Below are 13,470 nucleotides of genomic sequence, written 5' to 3' on the forward strand. Positions count from 1 at the left end.
TTGAAACTTGAGTATATCCCTCAGAGTTTGACCAATTTCATTCAGTTTACGTTGAAATTTAAGTTGAAATATGTGTGCATGTATGTTATGTTTTGTAACTCTGGGCTCCAACTGAACAATTTACCTTTAAGTTTGTTCGTGCATGGAGTATTGTAACCTACTGCAGAAATTCTGCATTTTGATAAAAGTTAAGTGTGCGCTCTAGTTTTTTTTCATGAGGCACAAACAATACTCGATACGCTGCTCTCTTCGTAATTCTTTATAACCGAGGATTTTCTCCCCAATGTCTCTCTCTCTCTCTCTCTCTCTCTCTCTCTCTCTCTCTCTCGCTCTCTCTCTCTCTGTGTGTGTGTGTGTGTGTGTGTCTAGATAGCTCCATATGTCATCATACACCGGTGACCTGCATCGATGTTCATACGTTCTGTTCATCAATTGTGTGATCAAGAGATCCGTGATCGGGTGGTCAGACTCGTTGACTTGGTTGACACATGCCAGTTGCTTAGATCGATGTTCATGCTGTTGATTACTGAGTGTCTGGCTCAGATTCGATTATTTAGAGACCGCCACTATAACTGGAATATTGCTGAATGCGGCATAAAGCCTGCCCCCTCACTCATTCTGATAACAAATAGTGATAATTCCATAATATTGCAGCCGGTGGCATTAACCAAATTTCTATTCGCTCTCAAAAGCACGTACTGACGTACTTGAAATACTTCGGAATTATCACAGTGCTAGGTTTTATCATTTTACACATGAATTGCCTTGCGAATATTGGCTTACGAAGAATAAATATTGTCAACAGAATTGGCAATTGGGAAACTTTCTGAATCAACTTCCCGCTGTAAGGGTGACGAATAAATCAACAAAGTGTGTTGGTTGTAGATACAATCCATAATTCCATTGGTAGGCTGTTTAATATCGTTATGCTAATCTTGATTTAGCTACTTCCTTATCATAAGCCAATCGGTTTATTGCAACGGACATGCAGCATCATCCAAACACCTGCATACACAATCCTACTACCATCCCCATTACCTCCAGACACGATCCGTCAACACCACCCTCCAACACAATCAGTATCACCCCACAAACACGATCCAATCACCATCCCCATCACCTCCAAACACGATTCTTCAACAACTTCCCATCAATCCCATTACCATCCCAACACCATCCCCACCTCTCCCCAAACACCATCCCATCACCTCCAAACAAGATCCTCCAACATCATCCCAACACCATCCCCACCTCTCCCTAAACACCATCCCATCACCTCCAAACAAGATCCTTCAACATCATCCCAACAACATCCCATTGCCATGCCAACGCCATCCTACAACACCACCCTTCAACGCTACCCTCACCACTCCCCCAAAAAACCATCCCAGTACCATCCCCATCACTCCCAAAGAACACACCAGTGCCATCCTCATCCCTCCCTAAACAGTAAACACCATCCTAAAACCATTCCACGACCACCCCAGCACCATCTTAACACAATCCCATAACCATATTAAGACCACCCCATCACCATCCACATCACTCATCAAACATCTTAACACCAGTGTATGCTTGTTCCTTTATCACCAAACCATCGTGTGGAAGCTGACATCCATAAATATTGCTTTTCCTTTGCTGAACCCACCCAGGCTTTATGCACCGGGTATCCGGCTATACCACACAATGAACACCGTTGTGGGAAGCTATCGGCCTTTTAGGAGTTAAACATGCTATACAAATCTAATACTCATCACAGTAGAAACAAGTCGAAATGTTTCATCAACTGGCTCTGGCACTAAATATTTATCGCATGAGTTATCACCCGCGCAGGATGTTACAAGCCCAACTTTTTCCGTTCTAGTATTCTACTATAAAAACGAGATATTGTAGTATCATGTAAAACAGTTTCAGTGCAGTGCTACTTATATACCGCACAAATTACCATGTGAAACAGATATTCAGTAATTGATAATTCTGAAACGTTTTATGTGATAATTGTTGCTATTATTATACGACATGTTGTAGGCATTTATCTCTTTCTATTGGTCCTATAGTGTTGGATTAAGTTCTGATTATGAATATTTCATTCAGCGGAAACAAGATATCAGCATATCCTCAGTTTTTGCCTGTTTTGGGTTATAAATTTATTTCTTTTTTTGGCCAGCTGCGAACGTGTTCGTAGGAGCAACGATGTTCGAACGAGGAGAGAGTCAGTATTAGTATGTCCCGTGCATAATTTCTTAAAATTGACATACATTTCAAACTTAAATTTGCAGTATACTGACACGATATACTGAATACTTATTCATATAACAATTGACTCTGACCATGTAATATTGATGGAACGTTTGAAAGTTGTATTAATTGCTACAAACGTTTCTTCAACAAATTTAGAAATTACTGACAATTTTGATAACGCCGTTAAATGAAATTATAGACTTACTTTAACTGTAATTCCGTTTTATCGGCTGCATGAATGCAAGTCGTCCGGAGATCTTCAGGAACTACCCGTGAAGTACTCTCTATACATAATGTCATTACATTGGTTAATTGTTTGCCGGACAATCCAGTGATTTGGGCCAGACAATCCAGTGATGAAGACCGTGAGCATCGATCTACGTAATGGGCATGTGTAAACCAAGTCAGCAAGCCTGAACACTCGATCCCGATAGTCGGCTCTTACCACTTGCTAAAGACCAATTCTAACCCGAATCTTCACGTATCACAACGCCATTTAGAAAGGGGCCAAATGTAAGATATGTTATAATGGGATTACAGTTTTTCAGTAAAGTAAGGTTCCAGTATCTTGTTATCCAATGAGTGAAAGAGAATTTATGTCACACTGGCAATATTTTAATCACATCCTGCCGAGACCAAATTATACATTATCAATAACTATGCTAAGGGTATGTGCATTCCGAGTGAGTGGGTGAACGAGTGAGCAGTGAAAGGTTTTACGGTATTTTATGGTCTTATGGACTCGAACCAAAAATCTTGGATTGGAAACCCTGATTATGGGTATACCGTAACAGAGGTAAGTGGTCTAAATTAAATAATCGGCTTTTCACATATAGCGGCATTGATATTTATAGCAGAGTCTGGCTGTGTTTGTGTCTTTCATCTGCTGATTATCTTGGCACTCTAATACGTCATCATGCTTAAGAAACAATTCCGTCACTCTGCGCTTTGCACAGCAGTATGTCCCCTTAGTAGTACCATCCAGATCCTGTACTCTGCAGATTGCCTTAGCAGAGGAGTGTGTCTTTATTCTAGTAACATGTAGATCCAGTACTCTGCAGATTGGCTTAGCAGAGGAGTGTGTCTTTATTCTAGTAACATGTAGATCCAGTACTCTGCAGATTGGCTTAGCAGAGGAGTATGTCATCATCCTGCAACATACAGATACCTTACTCTGCAGATTACTGTAGCAGAAGAACATGTCCTTATATATATAACATGCAGATCCCTTAATCTGCTGTTTACCTCAGCAGAGGAGTATGTCATCATAGTAACAATATTATGAGTAACATACGGATCCCTCACTGCAGATTGCCTTAGCAGAAGAGTATGTCATCATGATAGTAACATACAGATCCCTCACTCTGCAGATTGTCTTTGCAGTGGAGTATGAAGTCATGCAACTATCATGCAAATATACAGATCCATTACTGGTCCTTTGTGAAAAGTACATGCATGACTTTATGTTGCTTGGTATAGTAACATACAGCTTCCTTACTCTGCAGACTGACTTAGCAGAGAAGTATGTGCTCATACTGGTAACATGCACTTCCCTAAATCTGCAGATTGCCTTAGCAGAGGAGTATGTGTTCATACTAGTAACATGCACTTCCCTAAATCTGCAGATTGCCTTAGCAGAGGAGTATGTGTTCATACTAGCAGCATGCAGTTTCCTAAATCTGCAGATTGCCTTAGCAGAGGAGTATGTGCTCATACTAGTAACATGCACTTCCCTACATCTGCAGATTGCCTTAGCAGAGCAGTATGTGCTCATACTAGCAACATGCAGTTCACTTATTCTACAGACTGCGAAGGAAGAGGAGTACAGCAATACTACAGCTATATTCTACGCATTCAGCAATATTCTAGCTATATGGCGATGATCTGTAAGTACTCGAGCCTGGACCAGACAGGGATCATCACCATGATCATCGATCTACGCATATGGAATATTGTGAGAACCAGGTCAGGACGTGTCAACCAAGTCAGGACGTGTCAACCAGTCAACCATGTCAGGACGTGTCCACCATGTCAGGACGTGTCAACCAATCAACCATGTCAGGACGTGTCAACCATGTCAGGACGTGTCAACCAATCAACCAAGTCAGGACGTGTCAACCATGTCAGGACGTGTCAACCATGTCAGGACGTGTCAACCAAGTCAGGACGTTTCAACCAAGTCAGCGAGCCTGACCACCTGACCCCATGTGTCGTCTCGAACGACAAGCACGGGCTGCTCAAGACCGAATTTAACCTGGTTCTTCACCTGTACGATACGTGTGTGAATCATGATGCATTGTGAACATGTTTGTCAACTGCCCGAGGATAAACCGTATGAGAGATTTGTCACTCCGGAAAGAAAAACGACATCTATCGAAGAATTAGATCTCCATTTTATGTTCCCTTATCAAACTTGTCGAATATCACTGATGCGTATTTATACTACCTGGCGAATTGCTAACTCCGGACCCATTATATGTAGTTATACTGGGTCTGCCTGCTGAAGGACTAGCGAACCATCACAGGTGACTGACTGTATCGACCTAATCTGAACCACGTGATACACGTGGCGTCCTTTTGATAATTTCTCTTGTATATTCCCAGAGAGTAGAGAATGAAATAAGAGCACACACCGGGTTGAACGGAACTAGTAGTAGTAGTAGTAGCAGCAGCAGGAGCAGTAGTAGTAGCAGCAGCAGTAGTAGTAGTAGCAGCAGCAGCAATAGTAGTAGTAGTAGTAGAAGCAGCAGCAGCAGCAGCAGTAGTAGTAGTAGTAGCAGCAGTAGTAGCAGCAGCAGCAGTAGTAGTAGTAGAAGCAGCAGCAGCAGTAGTAGTAGTAGTAGTAGTAGTAGCAGCAGTAGTAGTAGTAGTGGCAGCAGCAGCAGTAGTAGCAGCAGCAGCAGCAGTAGTAGTAGTAGTAGTAGCAGCAGCAGTGGGAGGAGGAGGAGCAGCAGTAGTAGTAGTAGTAGCAGCAGCAGCAAAAGTAGTAGTAGCAGTAGTAGTAGTAGTAGTAGCATCAGCAGTAGCAGTAGTAGTAGTAGTAGCATCATCAGCAGCAGCAGTAGTAGTAGTAGTAGTAGTAGTAGTGGCAGCAGCAGTAGTAGCAGCAGCAGCAGCAGTAGTAGTAGTAGTAGTAGTAGCAGCAGCAGTGGGAGGAGGAGGAGCAGCAGTAGTAGTAGTAGTAGTAGTAGTAGTGGTAGCATCAGCAGCAGCAGTAGTAGTAGTAGTAGCATCAGCAGCAGCAGTAGTAGTAGTAGTACTAGCAGCAGCAGCAGTAGTAGTAGTAGTAGTAGCAGCAACAGCAGTAGTAGTAGTAGTAGTAGCAGCAGCAGCAGTAGTAGTAGTAGTAGCAGCAGCAGCAGTAGTAGTAGTACTAGCAGCAGCAGCAGCAGTAGTAGTAGTACTAGCACCAGCAGCAGCAGTAGTAGTAGTAGTAGCAGCAGCAGCAGTAGTAGTAGTAGTAGCAGCAGCAGCAGTAGTAGTAGTACTAGCAGCAGCAGCAGTAGTAGTAGTAGTACTAGCAGCAGCAGCAGCAGTAGTAGTAGTAGTAGCAGCAGCAGTAGTAGTAGTAGTAGTAGCAGCAGCAGCAGTAGTAGTAGTAGTAGTAGCAGCAGCAGCAGCAGCAGTAGTAGTAGTAGTAGCAGCAGCAGTAGTAGTTGGAGCAGGAATTGGAATGTGGAATTGGAAGGAGCAGTTGCAGGAGTAGTAGTAATAATAATAGTAGCTGTTGTAGTAGTAGTGGTACTTGCTGTTGTGGTGGCTGTAGTAGTAGTAGTAGTAGTAGTAGTAGTAGTAACTAACTAGTAAATTATCTTGCAATATACACATTAACTTCCACATATTCTTTCAAAAAAGCCCTAATCTAATGATATCATTTAAGCAATCATGTTTATATAGTTTTACCTTCTGCGTAATCTTTCTAATTAAGTTTCCAGATAATATCTGTTAATTGCTTCTTAAATTGTCATGCTTCTTTGGTTTGTCTTCAAAGAAATCTTTGAACTTAAGGTATCATAGTACTAAATTCACATGACCTCCCTATGCTTATCAATGGGACATATTGCCGACAGTTTAAGATCTTTGCACTGTGTAGCCTTGCATTGACTATTGGTTTTATCAAACATAATTAATTTGTGTATAATCAAGTTGAATTTGACAAAGGTTGATTTCGTCATTCCCTGCCCTAATCACATCGTGATACCGTTAAAATGTCCATTCAGTGAGACTCCTTGCTGGCAGTGTATTTGTAGCCGGGGAGTTAATCAGAACCTCAGATTAATCAGCCCTTCTTTGATAATAAAAGACTACCCAGTCATCCGATGTTATCCTCCCCAAACAGGACTGTCAGCTGTGCAGTTTCATTTGTTCGGCGAATAACGACAACGGGTTTTATTTCCGATTTCAAACAAACAATAAATGATTATTGACGGTTTACATTCCATGATTAGATTAAAATGAACACCATTTACACAATTAAGAATCCGTTCCGAAATTTTAGAAAGATATCATCTACACCTTTCTAATAAACCGAACAATATCTGCAGTCGCTGATCCAATACTGCTTTCATCGTGATCTAAAACCATGCCAGCAAAATGTCCCGCAGTGAGAGAGTTTCAGAATGGATGTCGTAATGTTCCTTTAGAACGTTCCGGCTGAATGATCCGTTTTTTGGAGATGTTTAATGAAACAGAGGAGGAGCTCCCAAACTACCATATCCAAAGTCTGTGTATCCCTAGCAACCCTGAAGCAACTCTCGTCAGTCACAGTTCACTTGGGTCTAAGACTCGTTTAATCCCCAGCCTTTATGATCAAGTTGAACCCCCGTGGTTTGAAGGCACTTAGAAACCCCCATGATGACGGTAATGTTTGTGACAGGTTTTTTCATAATCTAATCAGTCTAATATGACCTTTAATGTGACTGCCATATTGGTAAAGAGATTCACTTGTGCAGACAGAGCTTGCCACGCGTCCGCTGTCATACGGTGCTCACCACAGACAGAGCGAGGTGTGGCTCGGTGTTATACCCTTATAGCCCCATGGAGTTGTGGAGGGCCTTGCTGAAATCTTTACTACACGAACACTTTTTAAAAACATAAACTCCTACCTACATCCTCGCTACCGCCATTGATACAACGAATTCGTCCCTTGTGGCAACTACAAACTACCGAGCTTTAAAATATGCTATGTTATACCTTAAATATACCTTCAAGAGCGAAAACGGATTGAAATGACAAATTAATCTTGTAAAAATGACCCTATACTGTAGGCATTTCTTGTATATTGACCCATGGCCTTACACACAATAAACATTTGGTTTTTTCTTTGCGGATGTAAGGAGGCATGCTGTTGATGAACAGACAATCTAATCTGTCAAACTCTCTGTTCAAAGATCTCATATAAATACACCATGGCTTTATTGTAAGCACAACTCCGAATGAGAAGTTATATTCAAACCACTTTGTTTATTTTTACGCTCCTTTCAGGAACAATTCAGTAAGCCCAAATATTAGATATACGCCGTGATCTTAACGTACATGTAAATGGAACCACGTTCGCGTGGTAATGGAGGGTTGAAATGGTAGCAGTGTAGATGTTTATTACTGTGTTGGTATTTCCATTTCATGTTTTTCAGCGGGACTACAGAAATGTGTTCCTGGAAATGATGAAAAAGAAGAATATTGTCCCCAGATTTTACTGCATGTGCTCATCTTCTCACAGGTAATATGTTTGTTTCAATTACAAATGAATTATGGTAGGATTTGAAAAATATACTGCCAGATATTGGACCAAGCATTTTGCAGCATTATGAAAACATAAATAAAATGACATACAGAAAAACACATCTGATTTGGGAGGATACCTTTCAAAACGACATCGTTGATATTTTACCAAGCACATCAGCTATTCATAAAAAAATATGATTTAACACAGTAAAGAATATCTGCGGTATTTGGGCAACAAATACACGTTTGTGACAATAACAAACAATTTCCCAAATTCTGTTTATTCCGAAAGCATCGGGTATTTATGCGGGTTGAAAACAGTAGCCAACTTAAACCAAAACATGACTGTAATATCTGTATCAAATGCTATCACCATCGAATCAGCATTGAATGTGTTGCATTTAGCTCTCACCAAACTAAGTCTACATATCAGGTACGTAGTATTGGTAGTTGGCCGAACTAAAGTTCAAGGTGATGTATGGGTGAGTTAGTGAGTGGGTTAAGTTATATCTGTTCAATGTCGCGACGGACGTTAACAGAAATGGGATTCAAACATTCTACCCATGTACGAATCCGAACCGGGATAGAAACCACTGGGCTACTCTACCGCCCCTAGTTGGATAAATACGAGTTGACATATCTAGGTACTTCCTTCCCAGTCATTCAGAGCTTTCACATTTTTCTGGGTTGGTGTTTGTTTGGCGTTGGGGGTGAGGCTTTAGTCAACGTGTGTACACGAATATCGTACAATCGGTATCACTTTTGCATTAAGAGACAGGGATAGCTGTCAATATAACGAGTATCTCCTTGAAAAGAAGGCATTTCGTCACTGAAGTCGCTTTTTAGAATGGTTGGTTGAAGGTTTGTCAATGAATACGATTATTAAAACCAACAAGGGTGTTTTGTCACTGTGGTTCGTAATTATATAATATTCTAGCTCCATGGGTTGAAGAGTTCATTTCTCATTGAAAAGAAGGTATTTTTGTAACTTGAATCAATCATAATGAAATATTTATTGTCAAGATTCGACACCGATGGGATATTATGAGAAACACATACATCCGCCATATGGTAGTGCAGACGTAAAGACCTTCAGACAAACTGTCAGATTCGTGTTAAAATCGCATAAGTCCCCAAAACACAATTAGTCAAAAATCTTTGATAAATCGCCCACTACCGCCATCTGTGATAGACCAGAAAATGACCTCATCGGATCACATATGCGTGTTAAGTCATTTAGAAAATCAGCGATACCGTCGATGTGTGCTCGCTACTTGGCATCTGAATGGCAAGGCCAATGGTCACAGCATGACCATTTGCTCTCTGACCAATCACATGCATGGCTGGTCAGTTGAGTGCTGAGGCTGGACGTCAATGGTGTATGACACGTCGATATGTGTGATCCGGGTGTTCACTGTTTGAAGTTAACTGCTGGACCTATGTTTAGAGCTACTTAACTGATCTGAACAGGACTTCATTAACTCAGGCTGTAACCTGTAGCATAAGAGGTACATAAATAATATTTACATTTATACAACATAAACATTATATACAAACGGTATGACAGATGCAGACAGACAAACATGCAAAAGTGTATTCATTTTTTCAGGCCATGTGACCTATTGTACAGATGCAATGTACATCGAGCAAGTTACGTATTAAGATACTTAAGTTATTTCTGAAATAAAGCCATAATCAGTTTACAAAAAATGAAAGTTTTCTGTAAGTTCCTATCTTACTGGTGTTAACTAGGATGCTCATCTATACGTAACTGGTCTAATATAATAATTATTCTGAATGTATTTTTCTCTTTCCAATTCTAATTCGTCACCTAAAACTTTCACGTCACACACAGTGTACTTCATATCATTTATAGGGATTCTGTCTGTTGTCTCAGTTGGAAGAGAAGGATTTGAAGTTCGAATTTTCAGCGTCATTGTAAAGTAGGAAATGTAGATATGGTTCAAAATTGAGAGATGGACTTTAGCAAATGCTGCAAGTGGTTGCTTTGACAGAGGTTTCAGTTGTTGAAACTGGTTGGACAGTCAAGATGAGGGTCACAAGAACATCCTTAATGGCAGGTTTATTTCAAGCAATATTTGCAGGGAAGATGTAGATGTTTGTTTTTTGTTGTTTGTCTTGTTGTTTTGCTTTTGTTTGTTAAATGTTAAAAACCCAAAAGTATTTGCTTCAGTTGTTACACGCTCACAAAGGGGCCAACCTAAATCGATATGTAATTTTTAAGTTTGTACATCCAGACTCACTTAAGGACATGTAGTCCCTTGGTCATGGAGTATTTCTCACTTACCGATGTAATGATTGATATATACTCATAGAAACAAATAAAGGAGCGAGTGCAAGTGCAAGTGCTGTACCCATTTCCGGGTTGTTTACATCTCATGTTTTATATTGCACTGTGGGTGAAAATCTAGAAATAAATAAAGGAACACTTTTGTACTTTCATGTGTTCCCTTATTTGTTTCTATGAGTATAGTTACACTTGATCAGGACACTTGATGTCATAATTACATACAAATGTTATCTGAAGGTCACCGAGTAAACACTATGTGAAATGTTTACTTCCTCGTTGATGACGTCGATATGAAGACGTCACGCCTCTGGTCAGCATTCCCTTGTTGTTTACATGTTTTCAGCACGCCAGTCAGAATATGTTCTCAATACAAGACACCCGTGAAGGTCCCGCGGTAGAATATGTCTTCAGCAACCCATGCATGACGTAAGAGGCGACTAACGGGATCGCTTGGTCAGGCTCGCTGACTTGGTTGACACATTTCATCAGTTCCCAATTGCGCAGATCGATGCTCATGTTGTTGACTGTCTGGTCCAGGCTCGAATATTTACAGACCATCGCCATATAGCTAGAATATTGGTGAGTGCGGCATAAAATTAAACGCACGCACTCACTCACTCACTCACTCACAATACAGGACCATGAGAATTCTGTCAACTTAAACTCAGGTATTTCCATAATATAATATCGCTCTGTAGCGATCAAATGGCCTATTCGCTTCTACTGATTTATGCAAATGAAACAGAACTACAGGAGACGAGCGAGGCGGCCCTGTCAGTTTTATATTTACATTCATGCATATTCAGATATATTCAGATGTAAACACATGCAAAATTCCATAACCTTCCACGAGACTGTTGACAGAGTGATGACTTGAGCGTTCCACTGTCTTTTCATATCTAGGGATATTCCAGCAGATCGTCGAGTGTTTATTCCACAACTTTCCCCGTACAGTATCCCAGGCCCTTTCATAACGATACCAGGGAATCGCTTAAAAGTATATGTTCACTGCATAACCTTATGTTTTTCGAAAGATTTCATTGCTGATAAGAGGAGCACATTTCCAAATCTGATGCAAACATTGTATCATGGAGAATTCCAGAGTTCATTCACATGAACAACTTGCTTGCATGTGCATGTATTTAAGACGATCACCCTGCGTATCGGTTCTCGTATACCACGTACGTCTCACTGAAAAAGCACAATGCTTATGCTATTGTCATCGGAATAGCGCAATGAAGGATTTCATATAATTATGAGTGAAAAATTATTTAAATATTAGGGACTTTAAGGAATTGTTATTGTCATGAGTGAAATTTTCGCAATTGTTCCCCTGGAAAACGGTCATCACTATATGAACATACATCGACCTTTATTTATCTTCTTAAAATATCGGCACATGACTTTGGCGTCACTATGATGAGGATGGTGCTGATGTGGTTTTATCAGATACACTGGATGTTTCATGAGATGGTCACAACATCTGACTAACCCGTGATGCCATGATACGGACTAACATCTTGAAAAATCAGTCAAAAAATACTGCCGAAAGATAGCCACAAAGGTATGTCATGAAATAATCGATATAAGATGGCGTCCTGAGGTATACATTTGCCACTTTGTCAATTTTGAGTGAATGAACATGCTTTCACATCGCTTTTAGCAATATGCTGTCAATATCACGGAAGGGGGGACAGCTGAAGTGAGCTTTATACTTTGAATCAAACCCGGGAATCAAACCCGATTCTTCACCGTGACGAACGAACTCTTTAACCACTAGGCTACCCCACCGCCCTTTTGTCAACTGTCAAGATCTGAGTTGGAACTGGTCTTCAGGAAATCACCCCTTTCGTTAGATGTAATTTAGTTAGGCAAGGAGCTGATCGGGGACTGATAGCTGATGCATGTCATCATATCCCAATATTGAAGTTTGGTGTTCATGATGTTAATCACCGAATTGCCTGGTTCAGACTCGATTATTTTAAAGCGACGTCACGTAGCCCGAATGTTGCTGGGTTTGTGGATAAACAACAATAAGCATAAATATGTCAAAAATTATTTATCAATTCTGAAAACTGTATAGTAAGAGGTTAATATTTTTCCTTAGCTATATCATCAAGACCCGCAATAGTCCGATTTCGTATCATTCAATAGCATGTTCGTTACTCCAGTTTAGTACTTAAATCAATGAAATTTATTATAACATGAAACCACCCATCCTTGGAGGTGTTTGACAGGACAGTGCCCACTTGAGAAACGCACGCTCAACACAGTCTTTGTCACGCCCACAATAGTATTACTAGACAAAGCAGCTCGCCTTGTCCCAATTATATAGTAAGTCGATCTGCTGACAATTTATTAGTACGCCAATAGCAATAGGTCACGCCCCTTGTTAACATCGGAACACAAATACGGGTGTATTGAATATTTATCTGTGATAACGACTTTCACCAGACATTTTCTTAATGAAGACATCGTAGTTGATAAGGGATTAACGATAGATGTCTAATTCTGGCATGTGTCCCTATTCAGTCGTGTGTTGAGGGATGGGACGTGAGGAATGAGGAGTTATCTGCTCTATGTGTAACTCTTTATTGTCGAAGTCATAAATCTACTCAGACGGTACTCTTCCGGATCCTGTTACAACGAATTCGCAGCTCGGACAACTGAAAGTAACTATTAATAAACAAAGAATGATACCGACACTTAACTGGGTTTCGTCTCAGTTTACCCCTCCAGGTGGTCAACTTGAGGTCACGTTTCAGAAGTGACCAACCCCCTTTTTGTGAATACTCGTGCAACAACACTGATCAGCCCTCCGTGAAATTCATAGTACCTTTACAATGGATGTTTTGACAGCCAGAGACTGGGAATAAAATCGAATGAAAAATTAACCGCATTTTCATTCGAAGTAATGTTCTGTTTTGGTCATTTATGTTTAGGACCACATGTCCGGCTGTAACCCGTGGCCACTAAATGTGTGAGACTGGATTCTGGCATTTGTGTTCAACAACATTTCGTGAAAATAAAAGTCTCATGTATCTTAAGCGTTCTTCTCAACGACGCCCGTATAATACAATGTACCTTAATTGATGACAGCATGATTTAATCAGGTGATATCTGAATACACATTTCAAGGCAAAACATATAAAAAACATCCGTCGTAAAGTGTATCCTCCAGTGGTACAAGACTC

At 40.5% G+C, this 13,470-nt stretch overlaps 1 protein-coding gene across 1 annotated transcript; it reads left to right on the forward strand.

The window, feature by feature from the left end:
• The first annotated feature begins 2,900 nt into the window (after window positions 1-2,900).
• Window positions 2,901-12,946, forward strand: LOC137260663 (uncharacterized). Its single transcript, XM_067798261.1, has 7 exons — window positions 2,901-2,909; window positions 3,867-3,959; window positions 4,846-5,895; window positions 5,931-5,961; window positions 7,042-7,101; window positions 7,875-7,960; window positions 12,809-12,946. Exons 1-7 carry the CDS (start codon window positions 2,901-2,903, stop codon window positions 12,944-12,946), a joined length of 1,467 nt encoding a protein of 488 aa, XP_067654362.1.
• The last annotated feature ends 524 nt before the right edge of the window (window positions 12,947-13,470 follow it).

Source organism: Haliotis asinina, chromosome 14 (genome assembly GCF_037392515.1).
Source record: "Haliotis asinina isolate JCU_RB_2024 chromosome 14, JCU_Hal_asi_v2, whole genome shotgun sequence".
NCBI lineage: Eukaryota > Metazoa > Mollusca > Gastropoda > Lepetellida > Haliotidae > Haliotis > Haliotis asinina.